General features: G+C 34.6%; 1 protein-coding gene across 40 annotated transcripts in view; it reads right to left on the bottom strand.

Moving 5' to 3' along the window:
* Positions 1–481: 481 nt before the first annotated feature.
* shot (dystonin-like protein short stop) overlaps positions 482–14,601 on the bottom strand; it is a 236,492-nt gene continuing 222,372 nt past the window's right edge. For 33 of the 40 annotated variants that reach the window (XM_072297436.1, XM_072297427.1, XM_072297425.1 and 30 more), the window contains 8 exons: positions 14,018–14,166; positions 9,549–9,711; positions 8,736–8,837; positions 7,416–7,554; positions 5,939–5,995; positions 5,085–5,171; positions 4,484–4,534; positions 482–3,715 (listed from right to left, as the gene is read on the bottom strand). In XM_072297436.1, coding sequence (XP_072153537.1) covers positions 3,562–3,715; positions 4,484–4,534; positions 5,085–5,171; positions 5,939–5,995; positions 7,416–7,554; positions 8,736–8,837; positions 9,549–9,711; positions 14,018–14,166 — 902 coding nt within the window. In that variant the 3' untranslated portion in view covers positions 482–3,561. Of the gene's footprint in view, positions 3,716–4,483; positions 4,535–5,084; positions 5,172–5,938; positions 5,996–7,415; positions 7,555–8,735; positions 8,838–9,548; positions 9,712–10,932; positions 11,049–14,017; positions 14,167–14,601 lie in introns of all 40 variants that reach the window. The other 7 variants (XM_072297435.1, XM_072297432.1, XM_072297426.1 and 4 more) reach the window with 7 other exon arrangements.

The following is a 14,601-nucleotide window of genomic DNA, read 5'->3' on the forward strand; positions in this document are numbered from 1 at the left end:
ACTAACCTCTACACTTACTGTACAGTTTTGTGTGGGTCTTGATTATTTTAATTTTTTGAGTTGGTGTGTTTTTGCTCTCACTGATTCAATTATAGTCCGTTATGGTTAACATTTTTAGAAAAATATATGAAATCCAAAAAATCAATGGTCGCAAGCTTTTAAATCCAAAATAAGTGGATATTTCACAATATTTCCAGCTTCTTTTTAAATTTCAAAATGGTTCTGCTCTTGCCGCAAAACCCTCAACTAATTACAGATGCAGTTTCATTTTGGGTTATTGGCTCTTTATCTTTGTCTTAGGTCCCAAGTGCAATAAATTTAACATTTAACCACACTGCGAACCTTCGATTTCACAGAATTTTAAGGGAAAAACAGCTTGTACGGTATAATTATTAAAATATAAAATTTGATCTTCGAGCATTTCATTCACCTCAAAGTAAAGCTTGTGACACGGAATATTTAAAAAATAAGGTAATCCAGATTTAGTGAAATTATTTTATTTATTAGATTTTAAATACTTATACAAATGAAATCATAACAATATTAAAAATTATCAATCAATGGTTTTGCAAAACTTGAAACAAAGAGTGAGAGGCAACAACAGGAGGGGAGAAGAACTGAGTTGAAAAAATGGCAACTCCACTTATGACAACTTATTTGTACACGAAAGGTACAAGGACAAAAAATACGATCCTATCAAGCCACAGCTTCGCTGGAACAATGTGAAATGAAAAGTGAATGTATCTCTTTGATCTCGCCAAAATCTGCCGGTAAGGTATTTACAAAGAATGAGAGGGGGAGGGGGGATGCACCAGTCCACTGACACTATAATGAGAATACGCTGCATAATGCATAGTCGTGGCATCACCTTGGGTACAATCGTATGATCACCAACTTGTGTCTTGCATTTTCACTTCAGTGAAGGATACCAAAAGATCAAAGAGGTATATTCACTTAAATTTAACATTTCTTCAATGAAGCCATGAAGGATCAAGCATTTTAAAGACTCAAGCTCGCTGTACAACTAATTTTCTGAGTCCAAACAATCTAAAAGAATGTTGGGCAAGAGGATTTCTCCAAGCGGAAATTCTTATTTTTACCTAGAACAAGTTGGCACATGTACAAACTGTACAAATAGTAATTGACAGTTGTTAAAATATATTAAAAGTGATAAAGACAAAAAAGTAATTCTGAGTCTAAAACATGATTCCTAGACTTACTTTGTTTGAGGTAACAATTGAGATAAATGTTACCGAAGCTTTGTTGCTTGTATTACTTTTGCATGATCAATGAGTGACCAATTCGAAAAAATGAGGTTAGAAACCCTGTAACAGTTTTCAGAGCATGTTCCTTATTGATGTATATCAAAATGTTAGGGCAGCATTGCCATGTTGTGCACAAGAAGGTTTCCAATTAAATAAGCTCCGATCACCCACGGTCAGTAACACTTGATCAATGGAGAAATTTTTTACACTATGGTGAAAGCAGTTACAATTGTTACACCAAACAAAATAAAACTATGGAATTTTTACATTATATTAGTTTTGTCACTTTTCTTTTTTTTTCTTTTTTAGAGATGTCAGTAGAGCAGTAATTATCTGCTCAGAGCTTAAAACTAAGTTTCTCTAAAGATTAGTTTTCTTTTGTTTAGTACATTGTGTTAAAAAGTAAAAAAATTCTTAGAGATGAGTGACTTTGTGTTGAATTAAAGAAATGTTAAGACTGAATCTTTTCGTCATTATGAATGCGATGATTCCTTCAAAGGAGGAGTTGAATGAAAAAGGTGTATACATAGGAAAATTACAACTTTGCTCCAGTAGTACAAGTTTTTCATTCACTCATTAGCAGGGAAAGTAGATGTGCATTATCCCAAGAATTTTACGAAAAAGACTTGAAAATATTGTACAGTTAATTGCCTGATAAAAAATTAAGAAAATAAAAAGCGCAAAAAAGGGCTTTTACAACGTATGTTTCAAGCACCTCAAGAAAAACACAGGAAAGATTTGATGAACTTTTTAAAAATTGCATCTTTTACAAGGAAATAGAAGAAATAAGAGAACAGATACATGAGTATAAAGGATGGAATCGCAAGCTGGAGACGGAAAATTATAAATATTAACATAAATTAAAAATTGCACAAAAAAAGGCAGTTTTTCATGATGAAGTAATACAAAGTAAGTAGATGATTATGAATGACGATAGCAAGTACACAGAAAACATTGAGAGGGGAAAGAATCCTCTTTGAAGAATCCTCCATGAAGGAGGTCTTTGAATGAATATTAGTGATTAGGGTCTTCATGTTTGCTGTTCAACTTGGTAGGGTCGAAATTCTACAAAAATGAGAGGAAGATTCTTTTGATTCATAGGTGAATATACTTTGATTGTTTGGAAACTTTACTAAATGGCACGGTGTCATTCAAAACAGAACTATAAAAATCCTGATTCTTTTTTTTCGTTTTTAGCAAAAGTTACACTTCATCATTCCTCTTCAAAAAGTAGGCACGCGAAATGATCATGCCTTTTTTCAATGAACAAAGATACAATAATTTACTCATAAAAAGTACAAACTATGTTACACATGTATTTACACAGAAATTGACATAATATCTACCTTCTTTGCAACAAAATCTACTTAGATTGGAAAAGAAAATAAACAGAATTCATTCTTATAAAAATATACTTACAGAGCAGATAAAGGGCACAGATTTAATAAAAAAACAGTTTGAATGCAGAAAATTTAAGAGTTTCTGAGCAAACACTGCATTAAGGCGATAACAACTGATTTGACCTTATACAATTTACATTTACAACAAAATCTTAATAAAAAAGGATCGAAAACTATTTTCCAGGGCAGAATATTTACACAAATATGTAGGTAAAAGAAGTAGGGATGAAGACAATTTTCACCCTTTTGAAAAAAAGCGAACATCCCTTTTCGCTCAACTTTTCCTCGGTATCTGGATAGATTTAGTCACAATTAAAGAGAAACCTCTGTTAATAGCACAGTTTCAATTGTGTGACTTAATTGGAAGGTACATTAAAATTAATGACTATTAATAAACATAGTTAGTTATGTAGTTATATTTTTAACTACCGTAAAATTGAGGTTAACATACCTCAGGACTAAAACGTATATGACCTGATTTTTGTCCTCGCACAAATGACAAGCTTGTGTAACACAAACTGAAAGTTTATTTTCAAACAACTCGAAAAATGAGATGTGTTATAAATAGTAAAGTTTATGCTTATTGCTTTTCATTTTGGGTACCGGAGAGGACTATTATTTACAACAGAGCATTTAATAAAAAATTGAAGATCCCGAGGACGAATAGTAAAAAAATATACAACTGCCTTAAGGAATTATCTTCAATGATTAGAGGGTAGAATCACAGCTAAAATTATGAATTAGTAGACCAACATTAATCCTTAATCATTAGATACAGTTATTTCAAAGTAGAAAAAATTCTAAGTAGCATCTCGTCACTGATGATGACTTGAGGCAAAGTTTGAATCCAAGGATCAAATTTCCGTGTGACACAGAGATAGCTTGGTACGTTGAGTTTACAGGCGGAATGGTGCTCTTTGATCCGTTGGTGTGGATGACTTCGAGTCCCTGCGGGAGAGCCCGGTTGCTGTGTCTGAGGCTCCAGAGGATTTACGTGTCAATCTAGAACCAGGAGTAACCGGCGTTGATGAACCAGATGGCGTTCGAGTTCTGTTAAGTTAGTTCAATCAAATTTATTGTATTAGTTAACATTCCAGCCAGCAGGTTAGAGGAAAAGACAAGACAGTATTTGACGAAGATGAACACAACACAGAGAGTGTTAAAGGGAATCAAGAACCTTATTAAGTTAGTTAGTTAAAACTTGCCCAAAAGTTACTGACTGAAAATTAGCTGACTTTATTGACGATCTTGCCTAAAAATACAGAGATGAATACGGCCAGATGCCAGAGAACTCTTTGGAGTTGCAAAGTAACGTGGAGGTTCTCTTTTCTGACTCTTAGTGGACCAACATACCTATTTCATTCCATACACGTTATTTATACATCATTTACTCCCAGACAGGGCTCCATTACACACTTTCTTTGCTCGTTAAGAAATTTTCAAATAAAAAAAAAGTTACATACCTAAAAGGAGGTATTAGTCTGCCCACAGAAAGGAAACAAACGAGAAAGGAGGTTCATTCTATTTTCTCTACTTTCATGGCTCTTGAACCGCACCCAGAACCCACAGAAGTAAAACTGTGCCCTTTCTTGAGAGTTAATTTAAGTAAGGAACGCAGTTTCATACTTGACTCCTTTGCAACAGTAATCAGATGGCTGCTGACTGATGTAAATTCTGTGATTCCATAGTTACATGGGATGAAAATTTACTAAGATAATACCCCACTGACAAATCATATTTGACCCTTTGCCAAACTCATGTAAGATTTCAGGAAAAAAAGCCAACGAGAACAAGTCTAATGAAAAGTTCAAAATTCACCTTGTAGGTTTCGGTATATTAGATGATGGTGTTACAACTCCTGAAGTCCATCTAAAGTCGTGAGCATTAGACAAGGAAAAGCAGACATTCAATATAATTATTTGGTTAGTAGGGAGAAAATTGCCGCAAAAAGGAGGAACAAAGTGAATTATGACCAACTGCATAAAGCGAAAAAAGTCGCCAAGACACTAAAATAAAGTACTAGAACACTAAAAAAAGTCATATTTTATTTTATTTTCAACCATATTCATTCACAAATAATTCTTTATAATTTTTGCATGGGAGGGGGAAAAGAAAAAGACAAATGATAAAAACCGAAAAGGAAACGAAAATTGAAAACACCTTTGGCTAGGTTTTAGAAAGTCAAAGCTTTTACCGGAAATAAATCTCAATTTGATATAATGATTTTGAGTTTTTATTTGGAAGTTAAACTGAAAATTAAAAATCTAAAATAAGACAATGGAGTAAAACCAAGGAAGACGAGAGACGAAAACAAAACTTGGATGACAGAAGGATCGAAAACAAACACACGACAAAAAAAAAACGACCAAATTAACTACGACAGAAAAGACAGATTAGTCAAGAATTGACTGGACCATACCCAGAAGAAGAAGATGAAGACATGCTAAGAAGAGGCCGCGGACTGTCCATTTGTGCCAGTCCAACAAATACTGGGATCCGAGATCGACTATTATCAAAATAAATCCAGTTAGATGGGCATATTGGAAAAAATATTTTAACTGATTGTTAGCACTTCTTAATGTTCTCCTGGTAGAAAACTTTTATTTGAAGAAATTCATTATCAAACAATTTTCATCCCTAAAAAGAATCTTGTAAAAGACACTAAGATGTTGACGATATTTTCTTTGGACTAAAATCCTTTTTTTGATAGCATATCCTTGTTATCCTTTGTTGGTATCCTTTTTTTGCTCCTTTTTTTGATATTTATATTTCAAAGTGTAAAACAAGGAGTCTCAAAAGAACAACTTCAGAAGAGGAAACTAGTCAAGAGAAAACAAGTAATTTTTATTACATAGTATCGTATTCAATAGATACCCAGTAATATTCCCTAGGTTTTCAAGCTGGTTTTCATAATTTATCTAGGGTGAGCCAAAATTATACTCTTGTGACTTCTCAACTTTGAACAACTTTTTAACTCTTCTAAAAGGCTTAAATCCTACTCCAATTTTTTGAGGACTGAAACAAATTCTCAAATCTGCTGAAACTTTATTTTCTTCATTAGCTTAAGTACTACAACGAGAGCTATGTTTCTTGGCCATTCCTGACTTTTCTTCACTGATGTCAAACCTCCAACCAAGATGGGAGGGAATTCTGATGTACCTACTAGAAAATTAGGAAGAGATGTGAGGAGGAAATTGTTTCAAGAAACATCTTAGGATGTGATCCTGATACAATTGATTAAAAGAAATGATTAGTAGTGGTTTTTGAAATTACCTTGTTCCAACTCCAGTTAATGTTGGTATGCTAGAAGCTCGGGAGATTGAACCAGACCTGGTGTGGGTTTAGAAAAATGTTAGGTTAGGTTAGTTGAAGCTTTTTCAATTTTATGAATGAAGTCTGAAACTGTCTAATTCACTATGAACTATGTCATGATCTCTATATTCTGCCGTAATAGTAAAGAGAGACGTAAGTGCGAAAATAAAGTTTAAAGAAAATGAGCTCAAAAGCGTCTAGGCGGAAAATATCAGTAAAAGAAGCCTCCGTTCTTTGTTAAATTGGCTTAAACTATCCGAAAGACTCTCAGAAATAGTTTGGATGATTAAATATTGACGAATTTGATTTTCAACGTATGAAAACGGGTTTAATCATTGTCATGTTGGGCACGACAGCTGAAAGAGCTATCTTCTGCATGTTTTTGTGGTTGCATTTTGGACACACAAAAGACAAATTTTAAGGTTGGTAATTGGCAGACAAGGGCATTTTACTCAAAAGTGCTGCTCTCATTGGCTTTCTAGCAGAATAATGCTCCTTACAGCTGTTTTGTCTGAAACAACGTCAATTCTTGCGCAATTATGGTTCAAAGGAGGAAGAATTTTACTCTTTTAGCAGCATCAGTAATTTTGTGTAAAATAGGTTTGATGAATTTTGTAGGAAACTCAATTCTGAAAATTTGTGAGTATCGCTCTCTTCACTATCACAGCAGTAATGCTCATGTAATCTTTCCCACAAGACTCTACAGTTAGTCCTTGTTATTTAAATAAATTGCTGTAATCAGTTTGTGCTGGCTCTAGTTGAGCCTTGTGTAAGGTTTGCAGTGCTTCCCACATTGTGCAACTTCTTTCTCGATTTGCCACTGAATCATATGAAGGTTTTAAGGGGATTTTTATCCCCAAGAATCCATCATTCTCCCACTCATTTTCCCATTAAAATAATTAGCATGCATGTTTGTTAGATACGCTACATATTATGTATGAAATTACACAATCTAACCAACACTGCAAAGCTTACACCTACCATATTCCTTCAAAGCATGTCTCAATTTAGTGCATATACTGTGTGCTTAGTTAGTTGTGCGTGCACATGTCCCTGCACCCTTCATGAACAAATTGAAAATATTAATAAAAAAAAAAAAAAAAAAAAACCTGACTGATAATTAGAGACTCATATTACAATAATGTAACAGTTCAGTTTTTGAGCGAACTAAAATGGATATTAAAATGCTGTTTTCCCGAAATAGGTCTCTCTGATAACACTTTGTGAACTCTACAAGTTAGTATCCCAGGTTCCATGCAGCAATTTCTTGTGTGAAACCGAACACCCTCTCCTTAAGTCAAAAGTCTTGATGTCAACTAGATGGCTACGAAGACAATATGACTACATTACTTTTGTGAGAGACCAGGTTGGACCAAAGGAGCTGTTCCATTTAATGTATCTACTCCAACGAGTTTAAGAATGATGAGGATGAACTTACCTAGTTCCTGAGGGTGAGCGGTTGCGAGAGGTGCTCCCACCATTGACAGAGGGCACAGTTAGTTTGCGGCCAGGAGTGCTGGCAAGACTGCTTGTTCTTGTAGATGAGCGACGAGGGATTCTGCTAGGTGTTCCATCGTCTGAAAATTAAGAAAACTCAAATTTGTGAGGCATGCAGTTGAAAATACACACAGAAAACACGGATAACAAAAGACAAACTTGATTGAGTGAGTCCATTGGTTGACTGTCAATTGATATTCATCACAAACCAGCTTTTACTTATTTTGCACAACAGGTCCCTACCGCCAGCGAAAGAGATCCTGTCCCCCCCCCTCCCCGACCTCTAAAGGTAATCCAGTTCATAATTACACATTACTCGCGTCAAGAAATGTTTCACTGCAGTAAAACCGATTGAAATTAATAAGCTTCAGTTGAGAATTCATCACACTTAATTGAACTGATCACACCTTCATGTAAGTCAAGTTTTTGAAAGAATTCTGGCTGGTAAGGAGTGATGCTACCTATATACTCTGCATTAAACACTCCTGAAGACATTTTGCATAGAATTTAAAATGAGCTTTTGGAAGATGATTCGTTTGTCGGTATGACAAAATATAAACGGATTTATAGAAGACATGATTAGAAGAATGCTCTTCCCACAGGTCATAAGGCTGAACTGTGCTCATACAATTTTTTAACAAAGCAAAGGGACTCTAGATAGAGTATAACATTGAACACCACGATATATGTTTCTTCATCAAAAAACAACGAACACCTAGAGAATTTTCGAATTCCATTCTTTACTGAGAAGGTAGCAACTTATGGTCTCAATGATTTAAATGTCCTGCAAGCCAAAAAAACTCAAGTCTAGCCAAGTCAAATTGCTTACTTCATTAATTTGGTGTGCTTTATGATGGAATAATTTTTTCTGAGTTCTAATGCTAATTTGCAAGTGTAGAGGTACTGAATGCTAACAAGGAGATGGAATGATTATGAAGCCGAAGTCTAGTTATTGGTAGAACATCCAGGTATCCATATCTGTTTTCAATAGCTGATTTGACCTATGCTGACTTTAGTTTTTTTTTTGTGAGAAAGACTCTTCAATTCACTGATTCAAATGTGAACTATGAACAAAATATGACTAGATTCAGGAAAATCTCAATACTTGCAACATCTCTTGAGAGAAAATTTCAAACAGGTAAACATGTTTTGTAGTACTTGAATTCTTACTCAATCTGGTGAAAAGTAGTCCCATTGAAGAAAAGTAATTACATCATATATTTGCAGAGGAAATATAAAACTAAGGAATAAATCAACTGACCTGTGCTATCCAATGAGAGATTAGAGCCATGTCTACTTGGAGGCTTGCTGCCTGTTCTACTTGGTGGACGGCTATTATTTCTGCTGCCTGGTAAACTTCCGCCTGAAAATCACCAAGAACCATACATGAAATTTGAAAATGGAGTAAAATTTAAGCTAAGAAATTGCCTGAGAACTATTTATCGACGGAATGCAGTTAAAATACATAATAAACGATTTAGGAAATGCTAATTTCTTTTGAATTACCCCTCACAAGACGTTCTGAAAGGTAATATTACCTGAACCCACCTACAAATCCGATTTTGTCACTGACTGATTGATCTACAATGTCAAACCAATAAAGAAAATAGAAGCTACGGAAGCTACGGAAGCTGAGAAAGCTGAAAATATGAGGTTGTGACGGTTTACCGAATAAAGCTGAATATCGACGGTGAAACTCCCAAACCACACATCTTGTTTGCGGAGTTGTAAAAACTTCATTCCCATTTTATTTTCTTGAAGGGAACAAATTAACATCATTCCTTGATATTTCCACTGACTTTTCCTTGCACAGAGAGGAAAAATCATGGAAGTTTTAATGTGCTGACATTGAGTAGTTTCCCATTTAAAAAATAAAGTATGAAAGGAGGTCTCACAAACCAAGATACAAGGTTTGGGAATTTCACCATCGGTATGCTAAATGAATGTTAATTTTGAACGATTTGATTGTCTCTTAAGTAAAGAAGACAAAAAACAGGGAAATTTTATTTTTGGATAACAATTGTATGATGGTTCTTTGATAATAAAGAGAGAGAAGTGTTGGAAAAATAATTACCTGCAGACAAACTTGATTTTCTTAAACCTGAGCTTGAAACTTTTCGGACGGGAGTCCTGGAGTAAGGAGAAGACTCGTTGTCACTCAGAGAGTCAGGGGTACCTGCAGTCCTATTCACTCCTGTTTTACCCATTGGAACACTACGAGCACTGCGTTCTCGCACCTAATTAAATTGAACCAAATGCATGACCTTAGAAATTACAATCTTTTAACCTGTTAAACGTCTATTTCAAACAGCACCATTACAATTCTAATGAAAACCAGTTGCTCATTGTTTTACTAAAATAAATTATCAACATCATCATGTAGAGCGTCGATTCAACAGCCTACGAAAATTTTATTCTTCACTCTTGCGCCAACAAAAACTTAAAAATTGAGCATATGAGGTATATTAAAACAGTATATGGACTGGAGCCATGATGACCTTAAACACAGGCCAATTGGACTGAATTAAGGAGAAAGATACCAAGTGAAATCAGCTGTTGGACAGCATTCATTGGACAATTTATTTTTCAATCGGAGAACTCTTAAGTGGATTCTTTAGAAAATTTCAGGGGATTTCCTCCGTGACGTGTAGCAAATTACATAAAATTTTCAAAGAAACCTGAAAACCATTCTTCTGTAAAAAAATAAATTTATCGATAAAATTTGGCCAACTATAATCTCTGACTTGATTTTGTTGTGTATGATCAAATTTCACTCTACTTCCTCGTAGGTGCCCTGTTCTGAATCAGCTCAAGTACTCATGAACTGGTAAAACTGATAAATAAATATGGTTTTCTTAGATTTTAAAAAATAATAATAATAAATCAGGGAGCGCACAAACTGATTTTTCTTGCCACTTGGAAAAAAAAGTAGACAAGACGTTCTGATAACAAATCTGAAGATGGATGGATATTGAAATTAAATTTTCCAGAGTAAATGTTCCTTTCCTGCTCAACCGTACAAAGGCCGCCATTATCAAGAGGTCAAATTTTGCTTCCTCTTGCTTCTAAATTTTAAGAGTTGTCGGTCACTACTTTGATACTCATGAAATTACGAAATTCTTAAAAAACGAGGTACGATTATCTCCTTTTAAATCATCTGTCCAAAGTTCTAGGGTCAAGGGTATCAGGTTTATAACATCTTGATGAAAAAAAAAAACAAATTAGGTTGCATTAAATAGTTTGTTGCTGTCTGACAAAGTGTGGTTTTTACCCTCCTTATACTAAATAGAGTAAGGGCAGAGATGGCTTCTGTAGTTAGTCATCAAGGTTTGAAAGGAAAAACTAAGAATAATTCAAACGGTTGAAGAATGCAACTTAAACTTAAGTTGGACAAGTCTTCATAGATATTCTCCAGGAATAAAAAAAAAAAATTAAGAAACTGTTGAGTGTTAGTTTACCCAATGGTAGCTGGGTGGTCTTGGAGTTCCCATGGCTAGCGGGTATGAACACGGCAAATCTTCACATTGACGGAGGCTCTCGAATATTGGCATTAATTGACTCAAAAACTCCTCAGCTGATCAGATACCAAAGATATTAATAACTCATTCGAAAAGACTTCAAGTCTCTCTCTCTCCTGGCTTTTCATGGAAAATACTTTAAAAATCCGTAATTACTCACGATGTTTACGCCTGCCACCTGGCTCAACTTGGAGGAAGTATATGACATTCATACGTCAAAAGTTCTGCTAGTTAAATGATGCAATTTGGCATCTAGATTCTAGTAATGACTGCCTCAGCTCTTGCTTCAACTTTTGGTAGTATAGGATAGCGGTGAATAGGAAAATGCAAATGAAGGGATAACAGCTAACTTCAGACCAATCATCATTCAAATAAAATTGAGTAAAGGGAAGTGAAAAGAAAATGAAGAAAAAAAATTTCCAATCGAAAGTAGTTCTGATAAAAACAAATGGCACCTCCTCCCGACTTTACAAAAAAAAAAGAAGTATTTACTTTTTTTTTTTACAAAATTCGTTGACTGGACTATACATGTCTCAGATGTTTCCTAAATGAGATTGATTGAAATTTATTGAAGCCTGGCTACTCTGGTGTAGTTGTTAAAATTTTTTACTCAATTTCAAAAGATTATTAGGTTCCCTTTGAAATCAGAAGTTAGAAATGAAAAGTTTAAGTGATGTCTTGGAGACAACTACATAAAATAGACACCAGTGGGACTTCGAATTAACCTTCATGAATGACAACGAAACAACGATGACTGTCGATGAATTAGGAGTTGGTCTGAATTGAAATTATCTCAAAAATAAAAATTCGGTTTTGTGTCAACAACGGGTAGAAAAGAAGTGTTTTCGGGTCACAACAAGTTGAAAACTTCGGCAAAAAAAGGCTTGCTGAACAACACGATAATCAATGAAGCAACTCTAATTAGTGAAAAATCACACTCATTCTAATGCTACGAGTTAAATCAAAACGGAACTTAAATGCAAACCGAATAAAACATTTACAAACCTCATTTGCACGGGTTGGGGATTACCAGGACCAACATTAACGGCTCCTAATGATCTAATAGGCTTGAATAGTTATAATACACACTGTTGTCAGAGCTAATGGTTTGTTGATATTTCATCAATTATTCGCGACCAGGAGTTACAGATTGCAATATACTTCATTACTGGAACCCTCCCAAAACTGACTGACACACACTCTGCTTGAAAAGACTGATTTTCTTCAATGTTTGAGTTTTGCTAATCCACTCATCACTGCTCACTTTTGGTTTCACAACCATGACAAGGTTAAAAATGTTTTACAATACTTGTAAATTTAATAGGAGGAACAATGCTTGGCAAATTTTGTGCAAAATTAAACTTGATGCTCGTTTTCCGGAGGCATTCAAGAAAGTGGAATATTATAGAAGAAAAGATTAAATAATTGATTTGTGCCACCTGAAGACAGGAATAAACTGATGGAAATACTGCAATGCAAATAACTTAAGATTCAAAAGAAAATAATACCAAAACCTAATCTCCAACAGTTTGATAAAGGAGATTTCAAACCACAACCAAAGTAACCACAGGAAATTACAATTTGATACAGCAACCACTAACCTCTCTTATTTTTTATTTGCTTAATTTGCTAATCAAGATGAAAGATAAGTCATTCCTTAAGGAATTTAGGAAAAAAATACATGCATATATACGATTTGTGGCTCCCTAGATTTGCTAAAAGAAAAAAATCATTTCTCTGACCATCAGTGTTACTGATTTGGCGCAAAAATTCTGCATGCAACTTTCGCAAAATAGCGTCCTTAGCTAATCAGAAAATGGCCGATGTTCTAAAATTGATCTGCACAAAGGTCATTCTTATGGTAAGTAAAAATGTATTTTTTTATACTTATTTATTTTACATTATTCAATTAACCAGTTTACTTTTTTTTAAACTCATAGATAGCGAACAAACATCGATAGGCTTTGTTTGACAGAAAAATGGTCGTTTTCAAAATAGCATAAATTGAACATTTTCATTCACATTGATCGTGGCGATTGATCTTTGATACATAAACTGATTTCAATTTATAATGAGTTCACGTATGTTTTGTCCTTTTCTGCAAAGATTTGGAAGTTTTCTGTCTTTTAAACAATATTTTGAACTTGATATCAAGTGATCATCATCTTTAAAATCATTTGTTTTGCAGTAACACTTGAGCACGAGATCACTTGAAGCATTGTAACGGAGATTTCAATTTAAGAAGTGCTCATCTTGAAATTACGGCCTGATTCCTGTTTAGAAATTTTTATTTACCCTAAGTGTGATTTGGAAAAAGTTGAGAGGCACTACTCACTTTACACATGGTGCCTTGTAATACAATGATTGGCCCGAAATATACACGTTGCCATAGTGTTGAAAACCGATTTGTTAAACTCAAATTTTGGAAAGAGACCATAGCTCTTGGTGGCAGGATTGTTGTCAGAGATTCTATGCTGAGAACCATACTTTGACCCACCTCACTGCCCACTAAAGTCTTTGAGCCTATTTAATCTTGTATCGCCTAGTGTTTAACTTAAATTGCATTTGATTGAGCGGATGTGCCGGCAGGAAAAATGAGAGATGCTATTATCTGACAAATTTGCACTATTAATCTTTTTCTACTTTCTGTGCACATTGAGATGCTCTTGACTACTGTTGTTCACAGTTAAATAAGCTACGACATTAAGCCTTAGTAGGATGGACATTTAATATCTGTGCTACAAGTATCTCAAAAATTATGAGGATAGGACTCAATGTACATGCAAATGTAACTGGGTTCTGTTTCTATGTACACTACCCAAGTGAGTCTCTTTACATTGAGATAGAGTCTAGTATTTTCATGGGCACAGTAATGGCTAAGAGTGGCAAATCTGAAACATTTAGATTTAGATTCACACTTAATTTTCCGAGCGGCATCTTTACAAGTGATAAACGAAGAATACTCAATTTGCACAACTACCCTGATTAAGTTACATGGTGGATGAAAACTTGAAAAAAAACCAACCTTTGTGATAGGTCCAGCATTGGATGTCAAAGAGAGAGATCGCTGGTTCGTGGACGGAGAGGATTTCGGTTTGAATGCAGACATGCTTTGAGAAACACCATCAGCCAAGATGAATTGTTCTCGGAGCTCAATATTCGTGCGTCCTTTAGCTGTTTACAGCGTGATTTCAGAGGGACAGGACAGAGAGAGAAGGAGAGAGAAGAAGAAAATTAAATAAAAATTTGAAACAAAATACAAACCAAAAAAAAAAAATAAATAAAAATAAAATAAAAATGAAAAATATCATACAAAATATACACATTGAAAGCATTTGGTTGCAGCTGCCATCAAATCATAAGAACAGAGATATGAAAGCTGGTGCCATAATGGAGGATTGATATCTGACATGTGGGTTCTCAGAACTAGATCATGGACAATTAGACCACTTCATCTATAACCCTATTCTCATTTTCATTCTACTTAAGCTGTGAATATTCTGATGCAGAAAACAAGCGATTCCATCTGAGAGAAGAAACCCTGCCCAACTAGCATGAATTCCTTGTCTTGATACCTGCTCACTCTGTAGAAATTACTGAATTAATTGC

The sequence above is a fragment of the Bemisia tabaci genome, chromosome 2 (assembly GCF_918797505.1).
Source record: "Bemisia tabaci chromosome 2, PGI_BMITA_v3".
Classification (NCBI taxonomy): Eukaryota; Metazoa; Arthropoda; class Insecta; order Hemiptera; family Aleyrodidae; genus Bemisia; species Bemisia tabaci.